Source organism: Benincasa hispida, chromosome 3 (assembly GCF_027475165.1).
Source record: "Benincasa hispida cultivar pf3 chromosome 3, pf3_genome.v1.1, whole genome shotgun sequence".
Lineage (NCBI taxonomy): Eukaryota > Viridiplantae > Streptophyta > Magnoliopsida > Cucurbitales > Cucurbitaceae > Benincasa > Benincasa hispida.
In genome coordinates this window covers 76,554,285-76,570,399 of record NC_143480.1, presented here as the reverse complement: position 1 = coordinate 76,570,399, position 16,115 = coordinate 76,554,285, and the positions used below count along the sequence as shown (strand labels likewise).

The window sequence follows — 16,115 nt, the reverse complement described above, 5'->3', positions numbered from 1 at the left end:
AGATGTAAGTCTCTAGTATCAACGACGTGATATACAGAGTCTAGTCATTTCGTGGTCCGATCTTATACAAACTCTTTGTATAGGACACCCCCGCTTGTACGTCTCCACTTGAATGGTTAAGATCTACCATCTGTAGTAGTTTATAACACTTGCAAACCTCTACAAAGCGAGTTGTATCCGTAGTGTCACAAGGATCAGGTATCCCATCTTAATCCCTATACTACAAACCTACTTAGGTTATCACTTAAGGCATGATCCACTTGTATATGACATATACATGCTTAAGTTTACATAAGATAACCATGGAGCTTTGTTTATTGGATATGAGTAAATGCGAGAATGAAATAACAGTTATTTTATTCATAAAACAATGTGTATCATTACAAACAACAAGACTCCGGGAGAATTAGGACACAAATCCCAATAAATCTGAGATTGGTCTTCCAAAACCTCGTAACCAGCCTGAAAGGAATTCCAATTCTAAATTTGATAATCCCCAAATAAAGGGCTGAAAAATCTCATCCCCTTCACCACTCTAAATCCTTCCATACATGAAACTTAAAAAGAGACCTCTAGGATGGTTGATGGACATAAGTTTGGTGGGTGGTACTTTCGAAGATTTGGCAGACATGAAACAAGGAAAATTCAGTAGAGACCAAAGAGATATATGGATGATCAAATCCTTAGTTGAAAAACATGCGCAATAAACCAAAGGGCATAGGGTAACACACAACCATTCAAAAAGTCCCAATCTTCCCCACGGTTGAATTCTTTTTTGTGGCTATTCTGCTATTGTTGTTAGAAAGAAAAAAAACAATAAAAAAAAGTTCTCGCTTATTTCATTAGACAAACCCTAATTTGATTTTTGAAGTGAGAAAAAGGACATAAATGGAGATTGAAAAAATGCAAGTGCCAACAGAGGAGCAGAAAATCAGTGCAATACAGTAGGAGGGAAGCGCCGACGAGACGAGAGGAAGGGAGGTGACAGCAGGAACACTGAACTAGAAAGATGGGTGGCAACACTGAGCTGTTGGAAGGAAGGAAAATGGTGGTAGGAAGGGGAAGAAGAAGTGAAAACCCACACTTCTCAATGGGTATGTAATTCGATCACTTTTGTAGCTAAAAGATGCCTGGTAAATGCCTTTTCCAAGATTAATAAACAAAGCCCACCAACCAAACATGGGCTTTGTAAGCCCATTCCCATTCCCACCCTCTTTTCCCTCCAACCAAACGGCCCATAAGTGTATGTGCTATGCATTGGAAACTTTGTTCTTTAGTTTATGCTAAGTTCAACATCTCTCAATGTGAATACTACATAATCCTATCTTTAGGGTGCATGCGTTAGTTATATCTCTAAAATTACTTTACACTCTGACTTGATGCGTTTAGCAGTAAACTACTCTCTCGAATGACTTAACTACTTTTATCACTTTAATCAACTGAGAAGAAAGACTTAAGCAACAAATTTCATGCTCTTATCAAGTCAGAAAGTTCACAAACACAACAACTTCGATAGTAAACACAACAATTTAATTAATTCTATCATATATAATTAATTCCCTCAATTAATTTGAACAATTCAAATTAATCCAAAAACTTAATTCTCAATAAATCCCTGTTGAGCTACAAAGAGGATCACATGGACCTATAGATTGAAGCTCCAATAGTACTTGGATAATAATTAAACTCTTTAATTAAATTATCCAACATCCATTAACTGTCGGTCACATCACTAAAGACCGACAACTACACTCTTCGCACTACAGATTTATTTCTATGTCCATTGAATATAAATAGTCAACAGTGCGATGACCCTTTACAAATTGCTCGTATGTACAATTGGACTAAAATTATTGTTTTGCCCCTATAGTCACATCTAACTCCTTAAGTACCACTGATCCCTCTAATAAACAATAAGTCATAGTCCAACTATGACCAAGTCCCCCTTGGGTTAGGAGAGGGTGTGGCCACATTGTTTAAGCCCCGAAATAAATCCTTAAGGGAGTAATTTATCCATTTATCTTGACATTAGGGAATGGGTGAATTCCGTCTTGTGTAGTTGTATTTCTAGTTCCCTAATCAAACGAATCCCCATAATGGTAGACATATTGAGTTGGAAATCTGGCCACTCTCACCCATACAAATCAAAAGATCACCTTCATAGGCAGGAGTTCACAACTCACTCAAGATTCAGGTCATGTCACCTATGGTTATCCTGGTAAAATGTAAGTCTCTACTATTAACGGTGTTATATATTAAGACTAATCATTTCATGGTTTGGTCTTATATAAACTCTTTGTATAGGATACCCCTACTCACATGTCTCCACATGAATGATCAGGATCATACCATTTATAGCAATTTATAACACTTGTAACATTTACAAAGTGGGTCGTATCCGTATTGTCACTAGGATATGGCACCCAACATTATCCATATACTACAGACCGCTTAGGTTATCATTGAAACATGATCCACTCGTATGTCTCTACATATATGTTTAAATTACATAAAATAACCTAGGATTTTAGTTTATTTGATTGAGCGTATGCTCATAAAATAACAATTATTTTATTAATAGTAATTTGTTTATACAATGTTTACAAACTACGAGAATACAAGAGATTTTGGACACCAATCCCAACATAATACATAACATCACATACATCAGGCTGCCAACAGCCGATGCATAGGGGATTCGTCTTATTTTCTCAACTTCTTGAGGTGTCTTAGGACATTGTTCCTTAGACAATATAACTCCATACCTAAAACGTAGCGAACCGTTCTTGGAGTTTCGCATAAAAAATTTGACAAGCATTTTGTCAATATACAACGCTTTAGACAGGGTTGGTGTTTTTTTCTTTTGATATCTAAAGATCTGTACGCCTAGAACAAACTGCGCCTCTCCCAAATCTTTCATTTGGAATTGGGTCGCTAGCCAATTCTTAATTTCAGTCAGTAGTTTTACATCATTCCCAATCAGTAAAATATCATCTACATACAACACTAGAAAAGCTACTGAACTATTGATGATCCTCTTGTATACACAAGGCTTATCAACACTCTGATCAAAGCCATAAGATTTGATCACAGTATCAAATCTTATATTCCAAAATCGAGAAGCTTCCTTCAATCCATAGATGAACGATTAAGCCTGCAAAGCTTTTGCTCTTGACCTTAGGTTATGAATCCCCGAGGTTGCTGCATATAAATGATCTGCTCAAGATTTCCATTATGAAAGGCAGACTTGACCTCTATTTTTCAGATTCATAGTCATAATATGAGGTAATGGATAGAAGAATTCATATAGAATTTAACGTGGCAACAGGTGAGAAAGTCTCCCCATAGTCAACTCCCTCAACTTGGGTATAATCCTTTGCCACAAGTCTAGCCTTGAAGATTTGCACCTTCCCATCAGCACCACGTTTTCTCCTATAGATCCATTTGTAACCTACAGGTTTTACCCAATCAGGTTGATCTATAAGATCCCAAACTGAATTGAAGTACATAGACTCCATTTCGAGATCCATAACTTTAATCAACTCATCTTTATCAACATCCTCCATTGCCTATTTGTAAGACAATGGATCCTCAACATCTTCGTCAGCTACCATAGCTAGGATTTTTTTTTGTTAAACCCATATAACAGACAGACGAGTTCGTAACCCTACCACCACGTCGAGGCTCCCTCAACATTTGAGGTGGATTTGACCTACTAGATGATCCAACTTCAACAACTCTTGTTGAGGTGTTAGTTCTTCAACAACTCTTGTTAAAGGTTCAGTAGTTTATTTGGAAATTTCATTCAACACGATCTTACTATCGGGTTTATGCTCCCTAATGTGGTCCTCCTCTAGAAATGTAGCGTTTTTCAACACAAACACTTTATTTTCTTTAGATCATAAAAGTAACCACCTCTCATTCCTTTAGGATAGCCTATAAATAGGCACAATTTTGAACGAGGTTTTAGTTTCTTAAGATTTGCCTAAAGCAAATGTTCTGGGCAACCCTAGATCCTTAAATGGCGTAAACTACCTTTACCATTCAATAATTTCAAAGGTGTTCTGGTAACACTTTTGGATGGAACACGGTTCAAAATATATGCTGCAGTCTATACTGCATAACCCCAAAACAAGTCTGGTAGGGATGTATAACTCATCATAGACCATACAACGTCCAACAAGGTTCGATTTCTCCTTTCCGATACACCATTCTGCTGAAGTGTACCAAGTGATGAGAGTTGGGATACAATTTCATGTTCTATCAAATAATTCTGGATCGTAAGATCCAAAAACTCTCCACCTCGATCAAATCGAAATGTTTTCATTGTTTTATTTAATGCATTTTCAACTCAGCCTTAAACTCTTTAAACTTTTCAAAAGTTTCAGACTTCTATTGCATTAAATAAACATACCCATATCTTGAATAATCATTAGTAAAAGTGATGAAATATTCAAACCCTTCTCTTGCTTTAACATTCATCGGACTATAGAGGTTTGAATGTACAAGTTCTAAGGGTTCTTTGGCCCTATGACCTTTTCCAATAAAAGATCTTTTAGTCATTTTGCCTTCAAGGCATGACTCTCACACAGATAGAGAATTTTCTTCTAACTCGCTTAGAAGTCCATTCTTGACCAATCTCTCAATCATATTGAGATTGATGTGTCCTAATCTTAGATGCCAAAGATGGACATTTTCTTTAGGAGAAAGTTTTAGTCTTTTATTTTGAGTTACCGCAGCTTTAAACATTTCAGTGTTAAGGAAGGCTTTAGTTGCTAACGGTCTTAGCACATATAAATTATCTTCAAGATTAGCACAACAAATTAAAACTCCATTCTTGTAAATAAAAACTTTATTCACATGAAAGTTAAGAGAGTACTATTGTTCAAGAAGACATTTTACAGAAACCAGGTTCCTTTGCAAACCTGGAACCACATATACATTATCTAATAAAATATTAGATTTCTATAAGCAGAGTCTAAGCTCTCCCACTGCCATAGCTGAGACGATGTGCCCAGTTCCAACACGCATCGTCATCTCCCCAACTTCTAGTTACCGCCAGGAACTAATTCCCTGAAATGAAAAACTATAACGACCCGACCTTTCAAGTACTTTGACAAGGGCCATTACAACTAAATACACATTTAAAACCCAAAACATTTTGACCATTGAAGTAAAATTCATCAAAACAATAAAGATAGTTTTCCAAAATAAATTAAAATGTCAATAAATAACAAATAAGTAAAACATTTGTTTGGGGCCCCTAAAATATTTACAAAGGAAACATTCAAATGTTGAATATTTTGTCTGACATTAAATTCTAGTTTCAAAACAATCAAATGACCAAAAACATAAACTGAACGAAAGCAATTTCTCTCGTCCCCATATGGCTCTATCATAGGTCCCGTTTGTCATTCACCAACTTATTCCTGTCATTCCCTGAAAAACATAAAGGAAGAAAGGAGGAGTATAACAATTCCCCATAAGTGACATGTTATTGGGCCCTAGGTTACCCGATAGCTAGTTTATCTAGGCATCGGTTTACACCTATCATATCAGTCATAGTGATCTTGAAGGGGGCACATATCAATCATAAACATAATTCAGTTATAGTGTGTAACCTGAAGGTCCACAAATCAGTCATAGACATGAATCAAAAGGAAAATGAATTAGTCATAATGTGTAACTCGAAGGTCCACAAATCAGTCATAGACATGAACCCGAAGGAACATGAATTAGTCATAGTGTGTAACCCAAAGGTCCACAAATGAATCATAGACATGAACCCGAAGGAACATGAATTAGTCATAGTGTGTAACTCGAAGGTCCACAAATCAGTCATAGACATTAACTTGAAGGAACATGAATCCGTCATAGTGTGTAACCCAAAGGTCCACAAATCAGTCATAGACATGAACCAGAAGGAACATGAATTAGTCATAATTTGCACATATACAGTTGTATGTGTACACCTGCCCAGATAAGAAAAACTAATAGGAACCCTATAACTTAGCATGCATCAGTTTTCATATAACTTCTATGCTATATTTTACAGTCGTTTAACTTAGGGGTAAAATTTCATATATATCCTCAGTCAACGATACAATCATCATAGACAAAACAGTCCAATCCAATCAGTCAATGCTATTAAAATCATGTAGTTTAATCAGTCATAATGTATCGGTCCAAGCAGTCTAGAATAATCAGTCAAATCAGTCTTAACAATCTCAAGAAATAGTCCATGTAGTCTTAAGTAAACAATCCAACTAGTGGGGAAGACTGGTTCGAAGGCAAACCAGTAGAAAGTCAAGATTGAAATTCCAAAATAATCCAAGAAATTAATCTCCAACTGAAACTTGAATTAACATTCCAAACGCTTTGTTTGCTCCAAATTTATTCTAAACTTCACTCAAAGATTCAAATCTATACATAAACCATAATTTAGGATTTAAAATCAAATTCCCAACATTTATCACTAATCCAAAAAGTCCTACAGCCTATATTTCTTGATTTAAAATGAGAGTCCCAATGCTTAGTACTAGTACTAAGAAATACAAACCTCTGGTGAAATCCCGAAAGTACTGGTGAAACCCTAAACCCTAAACACAAACCTCTTTTGCTACTAGTTTCAGTTATGTCAAATGATGACCCACATTTTACATCCATTTTTGGAAGAGTCTCCTAGAAGGTGTTAGATACCCAATCAAAATTTATTACAGCTTTTCACTCACAAACCGATGGTCAAATAGAGCTTTTGAACCAAAAATTAGAGAATATATCATGTGCTTGTGCGTGGGAGATTTCGAGGAGTTGGGGCTCTAATTTTCATCTCATGAAGTTTACTTACATTAACAATCATCAGACTAGTATTGACATGTGACATAAATCCCAAACTTTCCTTTAATTAAATCTAAATTTCAAAATTTCTTGCTAAAAAAATAATAAAATTGAATTATCCTTTTACAGTAATTCAATTTAACTTCCACAATTCAAAATATTCTCAAATCTTACAAAATACTGAACTTAAATTACCAACAAACTTGAGACGTTATATTCTTCCTTCCTCAAAGAACTTTCGTCCTCGAAAGTTCATTCCCGAAAAAAACTCCAAGTGCTGGGCTCTCATTTCATCCTGTTGCTCCTATGTAGCCTCCTTGAACTGGTGATTCTGCCACAAAATTTCACAAGTTCCCTTTCCCTGTTGCGTAAGGTCTTCACCTCCCTGGCAAGATTCTTATAGGCTTCTCTTCATAACTCAAGTTTTCATTCAACTAGAAAGGTTCAAAGTCCGCCACATGGGATAGATCTGCCACATACTTCCTTAACATCAAAACATGGAAAACATTGTGAACCGAAGAGAGGGACGGTGGCAACGCCAACCAATAAGCTACAAGGCCAATTTGCTCCAAGACCTCGAAAGGCCCAATAAATCGTGGACTTAGCTTCTCTTTTCTTCCAAACCTCAACATACCTTTCATAGGTGCCACTTTCAAGAACACTTTATCAATGTTTCAAACTATAGGTCTTTACGCCTAACGTCGGCATAACTCTTTTGTTTGCTCTGAGTTGTTTGTATACGAGCTCTAATTTTCTACATTGCCTCATTCGTAGTTTGTACTAGCTCAGGTCTAAGAAACTTTTTCTCACCCACCTCATCCCAACATAAAGGAGACCTGCAACTTTTTCCATATGCAAACTTCATCAAATACAGGTGAGAGTCCAACTCCCTGAAAACTTTATTGCACAAGCAAGCAACATGTCCTCCAATATCTAGCTCAAACGTTCTGTCTGTCTGTCAATTTATGGGTGAAAAGCTGTACTAAAATCCAATCGAGTACCCAACCTTGTTTGAAGACTCTTCCAAAAGTTAGATGTAAAACGAGAGTCTTTGTCTGACACAATGGACACAGGTACTCCATGCAATCTCACCACCTCCTTCATGTATATCTGCGCCCACTTATTCATCGAAAAAGTAGACTTCCCCGATACGAAATGTGCTAGCTTAGTAAGCTCGTCTACTACAACCCAAATTACAATAAAGCCCTTTATTGTTTGAGGCAACCCCACGATGAAGTCCGTAGACACATTCTCCCACTTCCACTTTGGTACGCTTAAAGGATGCAACAAACCTGCTAGCTTCTGCCTCGGGGCTTTCACTTACTGACACACCAAACACTTACTGGCGAACTCAACTATCTCTATTTTCATGTCATTCCACCAATAACAACGCTTGAAGTCCTGGTACATCTTAGTACTGCCAGGATGTATCGAAAATAGGGAACTATGAGCTTCCAACGACAAATCGTTCTTAAGGTCACTGTTCACTGGTACGCACAAGCGTCCTTGATAGAGAAGACCATTATATGCAGATGCAGAGAACTCACCACCCTGCCTTGATTCCACCCTGCGAACTTCCTCAACCAGGTAAGGATCACCCCCTTGATCCTTAATAATCCTCTGCCTCAAGGTCGATTGCACCAAACACTATGCCAACTGAGCGGTGATTTCCCCCGCTACTATTGCAATCTTAGCCCGCTCAAAGTCCTTACATGGATGAGTTTTTCCGGTAATTAGGGTTGTCGAATGGGTTACCTTCCTACTTAGAGCACCTTCCACTACATTTTCCTTTCTTGGGTGGTACAAAATCTCACATTTATAATCCTTCACCAACTTTAACCACCTACGCTGTTTCATGTTTAACTTCTTCTGAGTGAAGAAGTATTTTAAACTCTTGTGGTCAGTGAAAATTTGTATCTTCTCTCCATATAAATATTGCCTCTAGATTTTTAGGGAAAAAACCATTGCTCCCAATTCCAAATCATGTGTAGGGTAGTTCTATTTATGGTTCTTTAGCTGACATGAGGCATAAGCAATTACCTTACTCTACTGCATTAACACACACCTCAAACCCTTCTTGGTGGTGTCACTATAGATGACGAAACCATCTGATCTATCTAGGATTGTAAGAATTGGTGGTGAAACAAAATTTCTGTTTGGGATCTTGGAAATTGTCCTCACAAGCCTTACTTCAGACAAAAGAAGCTCCCTTCCTAGTCAACTGAGTCAAGGAAGTGGCTATGCGAGAAAAATCCTTCACTAACCACCAATAGTAGCTTGCGTTCAGGAAACTGCACACCACATTGACTGTGATTGGACGAGGCCAACTCATAACTACCTTAATCTTTGCAGAATCAACGGAGACTTCTTCCTTTGACACCACATGTCCTAGGAAGGACACCTGCCTCAACCAAAACTCGCATTTAGTTAACATATAACTTATTCATCCTCAAAGTCTCCAAAAATTTTCATAAATGCTCCTCATGTTCTACCTCTGTTTTGGAGTAAACCAAGATGTCATCTATAAAACTATCACAAAAGTGTCAAGGAGTTCCTTAAACACCCTATTCATTAGGTCAATAAATACTGCTGAAGCATTCATCAAACCGAACGACATTACGATGAACTCATAATGTCCATATCTCGAACAAAAAGTTGTCTTAGGTATATCAATATCCTTTATCCTCAACTAATGATAATCTGACCAAAGGTCAATCTTGGATAATACTATAGCTCTCTGCAATTGGTCAAACAAGTCATCAATCCTGAGAAGTGGATACTTATTATTGATCGTCACTTTATTCAACTCCCTATAGTCAATGAAGAGATGCAATGATCCATCTTTCTTTTTCACAAAAAGTACTGGTGCACCCCATAATGACACACTAGGGCGTATGAAACCCTTATCCAGGAACTCTTGCAACTGAATTTTATGCTCTTTCAATTCCACTTGAGTCATTCTGTATGGAGCTTTCGAGATAGGAGTTGTGTCTGGCTCCAACTCGATAGCAAAATCTATCTCCCGATACGGCAACAAACCTGGGACATCCTCTGGGAAAATATTTTGGTAGTCTATCACTACTGACTCTGAGGTCAAGGAGACTTCAACATCTCTAGTGTCAACCACGCTGGCCAAGATACTACAGGCACTTTGGTTAAACAACCTATTGGCTTTCATAGCTGAAATCACTTTGGGTAGAACTACAGTCCCATCCCCTTTAAACGTAAAGCTGGCCCCAGTAGGAGGATTAAAAATAACCTCATTGCGGAAGCAATCTATACTAGCATGACTAGTAGCTAGCCAATATATGCTCAATATCACATCAAAATTAGGCATGTTTAGAACTATCAAGGTCACATCTAATGTATGATTTTCTGTTTCTACCTGACATGCCTTTATCTTTTCAGTAGCTAACATGATTTCCCCTGACGGAGTGGAAACTGAAAGAACATACTGTAAGGGTTCTGACTCTAACATGACATGTTTTACTAATGCAAACGATATGAATGAGTGAGATGAACCAGAGTCAAATGAAACCAATGTATAGTGTCCCAAGATTGGGAGCGTACCTGTCACAATTGTACCAGACTTCTCAGCCTCTTGTCGAGTGGTGGAGTACACTCTACCCTGCAGCTGTTGACGACTTGAACCACCCTGATCTGAGCTCGCGGCCTGGCTCTTATTTTCATATGCATTTCTCTTAGGGCACTTCTCCGACATGTGCCCTCTCTGGCCACACCGAAAAAAAAAAAACCCTCTAGTTCTGGCTAGACAATGTCCTCAATGACGTGCACCACACATCGAACTGATCGACTTATCCTCTTTAGCTACAGGTTGAAAGCCCTGTTGCCCCCACTAACATGGAGCTCTGCCTGTGTTCTGACTCTTTTGCCGAGGCTCCGAAGTCCTCTCCTCTACTTTCTTTTTCTGTCCTGCGAAGGTCCTAATCCCCAACGACTTCCTGTACTCATCCCCTTCTTGGGAATCTGCGTTGATCCTTATGGCTGCCCGCAATGTCGCGGCGTAGGTTTTGAGGTCAAGAGCATGAACCATACCTCGTAATCCGTTCCTCAAGCCCTGAATGAACTTTTCTATCCTTGTCACCTTTGTTTCAACCAACTTAGGGGCAAAATGGGACAAGTTGTCAAATTCTTGCTCATACTACTCTACCGACATAACCCCTTGCTTCAAATTCAGGAATTCAGCTTGCTTGTTATACCGAGTGTTGGCAAAGAAATTTTTTTCATCAAAACGTTCTTTAAACTGATCCCACGACGCAAGCCCTCTACTTGTGTCAATCATCTTCTCTGTTGAACGCCACTATATTTCTGCATTATCTGTCAACATAAAAACTATGCACAGGAGCTTGTGCTCCTTCGGACACCTCATGTAATGGAAAATTGTTTCAATAGAGGACATCCACATCTCTACCTTTATAGGATCCTTCAACGACCCATCAAAGGTACGAGGGTCAAATTTCCTGAAATCCCTTAAGTGCTTAGCTTCGAGAGACAAGTCCTACATGTTCTGGTTCTGTGGTTGGACCGGTTGCACCTATACCGATGATATCGGTTCCTGTTGAGTCTGATTTTGAGCTGCCTGCCCTACCATTGCATTGCGGATCAATTCTTATATCCTGCCCATTAAAGATGATGTAATAGCTTCCCCAATTCTTTCTTCCATTGTCTCTTCATCCACTTGAGTCATAGGTGGGTTTGGAGCTACCGAGACATCCTAACTTCCATCGGCTCCACCCTTCTGTACTCTTGATGCGGAAGGATCTTGAACTTGTGGATCCTGCACTTGTGGGTCTTGAACCTCTCCTCTAACCTTCCTTTTTACTCTGAATTTGGGTGTCATAACCTAACATGTACCTAAAGGCCAGTTCTCACTAGATCCCTTGACATAAATCACGTCTACTAAGGCATCACATCACATTACATCACATTAGTTTTCACTGGATCCCTTGACATAAATCACGTCCTCTAGATGCCACTCTCTAGTGGGGTGTGCATAACCCTCTAGTTTCCATGGGACGACTAGTTAGTGAATAGTTGAACCCATTCTACCGTAAATTAGGTGTACCCTCAAATCTCTCGTGAATTCCAAAGGAAACACAAACCTCTGGTGAAATCCCAAAGGAGATCACCACCTCTGGTGAATCCCGAAGGAAACACAAACCTCTGGTGAATCCCGAAGGAATCACAAACCTCTGATGAAATCCCGAAGGGAACACAAACCTCTAGTGGGTATTTAATTACGGGTAAGGGTAACTATCACTATCATAAACATAACATGCATCATAAAACATAGTCCTACAAACATGCAAATACACATCATCATACTCATTGTTCATCCTAGCCAATCTTATAAACAGAAAATAACTCAGTTCATGCTAGCATTCATAACATGTTGCAAAACATAATGAGATCAACTTATTTATCACCATACATTTCGATACAGACAACCTCAGAATCCTCAGACTAAATCTTAAATTTCATCGCCTGGCACATAAGCAGTTCCAGTAGTAATATTACTTACTTCAAATTTAGCCACGAATAAAAGTCCACGAAATTAATTTCTTTAAAAGTTTTAAAAGATTTGGATTTGTCCTATAACATAAATTCAAGGTTAAATTAGCAACCAAGGCCTAAAATGATGAATCCAAAATTTAAATTAATCCCCTTATGTCTAAATCCAATTAACCAAAATTCCTAAAAGCTTCATGGGTATTCAACCCCACGTCATAACTCCACAATAAAGCCATGAAACTCACCTTAAATTCTTTTTCTTTCACTTCAACACACACACACATATATATTTCAATCCCTTTCCTTTTCCTCTTCAAATTCTAAATCTTTTTGGATTTAAAAATCCAAAACTTTTTGAAAAAGTAATTTAAACCAATTATCTTGATTGGCTGATTCAATTTTATTCCAAAAATCTCTCCCAAATTTTAATTCAATTTCACCGAACTAAAATAAAATTGAGATAATGTGACATAAATCCCAAACTTTACTTTAATCACATCTAAATTTGAAAATTTCCTTCTGAACAAATAGTAAAATTGAATTATCCCCTTACTGTAATTCAATTAACTTCCAAAATTCAAAGTATTATCAAATTTTACAAAATACTGAACTTAAATTACCAACAAACTTGAGATCTTACACCTTACTTGCATATCATCATCATCATCTTACATAAGGCTTAATGTGATAATTTTTGAACTCAGAACCATATGTTATAGACTCTTCTTCCAGTTTCTTCTTCAATCTCCTCCAAGTTCTCAACATATCAGATTGTATCAACCCTCTGTAAAGCATCTCAAAGGTAACCTTCTGTGGAAGAAACCCCCTTTCAATCATTTCAACAAAAAATTGACAAGCCTCTCTCCATCTCTGCTTCTCACACAACCCATGGATCATCGTCGTATATGAATCCAAATCTGGCCCTCTACCGCTCTCTTTCATATCATTCCACACCTCTTTCAGAGTCTCCTTCTTGTCCAGATTCAGAAACAAGGCCAGTAATATGTTATAGGTATGCAAACTAGGAGCACATAAACAATCATCTCTCATTTTCTTGTACAACCTCAAAGCACCAGCCCCATCCTTTCTACCTCTATACTCTTTGAAGAAACAGTTATAAGTTGCAGGAGATGGAGAAATTCCACTTCTCACCATTTCTTCAACCAAGTTTTCAGCATCCTCAAGCCTCCCACAAGAGCAGAGGCATTTGATAACCGAAGTATATGTTGCGACCGTGGGAGAGATCCCGATCTCTTTCATCTGCTTCAACTTATCAAGAGACAACTTCGGCTTGTGGGCACGGCTAAAAACATGAAGGACAATAGAGAAACTCGTTACATCAGGCTCAATCCCTCTCTGCCGCATTTCATCGAACACCTTCTCTGCATTCCTAATCGTCTTCTCAAACCTCCCCTCCGGATGCAAACTCGCTCTCCTGCAAACCCCATTCAACAAAACATTATAAGTAACCACATTCGGCTCAATCCCACGCCCCACCATATCCTTCAAAAACCTCTCCCCCATCTCAAATCGGCCAATCTTACACCACCCATATATCAAAATCGTATAAATCTTCGCATCAACACCAAACTCCCCCTTCCTCTTGTTAAAAATCTCCACCGCAACTTTCACATACCCATATCTACAAAGGGTGTCCAGCAAATAGCAAAATTCATCGATTCGTACCTTATTTCCAGTAAGCCCCTCGATGTCATCAAACGCTCGAACAGCCTGGCGAGTTAGACCTGCGGAAACCAAGCGGCGAATCAGCAATAGGAAAGTGTCAGTGCCCTTGTGGTCCATTTGAAGAATCAAATGCCAGGCGGCGTCGAATTGGCGAACCTTGGCGAAGATATCGATGAGAATGTTGTAGGAGGAAGTGGAGATGGGGTTGAAGGGGAGGGATTTGGCGTAGTGGAAGAGGGAGAGGGCGATTTTGGAGTGGTGGGTGAGGCGGAGGAGGGTTTGATCGAGGAGGTGAGAGGAGAAAGAGATGGAATGGAGTTGGAGGGAGGATTCCATGGAGTGGAAGGGGTTGTGATGGTGGATGAGGATTTGAGAAACCAAATCCGCATCTTTTGAGGCTTCGATTTGGGGAAGAAGAGAACAGAGAAAGCGGACGTAGGAAATTGTTGAAGGGAGAGGAGAAAAGCTATGAACTTTTCTAAGAGCCATTGAATGGAATTGAATTGAACCCCTCTTCGCAAGGCAGAAGAGAGCAAAAACTAAACGGCAAAACTTGAAATTTTTTTTTTTTTTTTTTTTTTTTTTTTTTTAAAGTCAAAGCTTAAATTTTGAAGATAAGTTTTAATTTTTTTTTAAAAAAAAATTGTATTCTAACCTTCTCGTGAAAATTTAAGGATATATTTGAGACTAATTTTCAAATAGATAAAATCACTTTTCTTATAATTAAAATCAATCCTAGACATTTGTTCGCAAGAGATTTCAACACAGAAGAGTTGTGTTGTGGAATGAAATAAACATGTATTAGTTTTAGGACTTCAAGTTGGGCTAATTATTGCTTAAATTGTATGCTTTGATGTTGTTTTTAATGTTTGTAAAAGAGTGAAGCTAAGGAATGAGAATTGAGAACTTTTGAGGCAAGAATCATGAAAATAGAGCTTAGAGTATGAATCGAGGCTAAAAAAAAAGCTAAAAAAGGAGAAGTATGGAGCATTTCAATGCTTTTGGGGAGCATCCCAACCCTCTAAATCTATGGGGTAGCATTGTGATACCTCCACTCAACCTTGCAAGGCAGAGAACAAATGTCGCGATACTATGAGATAACTTTGCAACGCTTCAAAAAGTTTGAGGTCACTTTGGATGCTCGAAATTTGCGAGGCGCTTCGGCCAACACTAGGTAGCATCACAATGTTATTTACACCTTCTTCTATTAATTGCAGCTCAATTCTCTCTCCCCCCCACCCCAAGGAAAATCGACAAAAATGATCATTTGGATGTTTGATTTTGCCTTTTTACCTCTTTTTGAAAAATAAGTTTTTTTTTCTTACCCTTTTGATGATGAAAATGATGTAAGCATAAATTTTTTTTTTATGTACAATTACTTTTATGCCCCCTTTTATTAAATTCTTACTTTTAATTTTCAACAACTAACCTATCAAATTAATTTTAAATTCAACAAATAACCAGCAACAAAAGAATTGTTATACAATTCACAACAAAAAAAAAATTATATTCAGAAAAAAATGTTCTACCAAAATTAATTGTTTTACATCCTACAATAAAAAAAATTCATTCACGAAAACTTATCTTCACAAAATTGTGATTCACAAAAAGTTCTCTTCACCAAATTATCTCCATAACAAAAAGTTTCACTTCAACCAAAACTTTACTTCACGAAGTTGTGATTTTGTACACTCCGTAAGAAGTATGTATTTCATCTTAGATTGATTAGTTAAATCATTTTTTTCACGTTAGAATTTATTTACTTGTATTGATGTTTGCTTGCTTCTTTTTTTTTAATGCCATAAAGAAGAATATTTGAATTAAAAAAAAAAACAAAAATGAAAAGATAGGAAAATTATTCCTTTAGGATACCTGATCAGACTTCATCGAGTCTTCACAGGATATAATGGAAATAGGTTGAAATTACCCGGGCCGGCTTCATGGGATAAGAACTGATCAATGAATGGGAATATTTAAAAAAACAAAATTTAAAAACAACAAGAAACAAGAAAAGACGGAAAAACTAATTTTTTAAGATGCCTAGTCGGACTTCATCAGGT

General features: G+C 37.7%; 1 protein-coding gene across 1 annotated transcript; it reads right to left on the bottom strand.

Moving 5' to 3' along the window:
* Positions 1-12,900: 12,900 nt before the first annotated feature.
* Positions 12,901-15,125, bottom strand: LOC120072543 (pentatricopeptide repeat-containing protein At2g13420, mitochondrial-like). Its single transcript, XM_039024931.2, has one exon. The coding sequence runs from the start codon at positions 14,542-14,544 to the stop codon at positions 13,033-13,035; it is 1,512 nt and encodes a 503-aa protein (XP_038880859.2). The 5' UTR covers positions 14,545-15,125; the 3' UTR covers positions 12,901-13,032.
* Between the last annotated feature and the right edge of the window lie 990 nt (positions 15,126-16,115).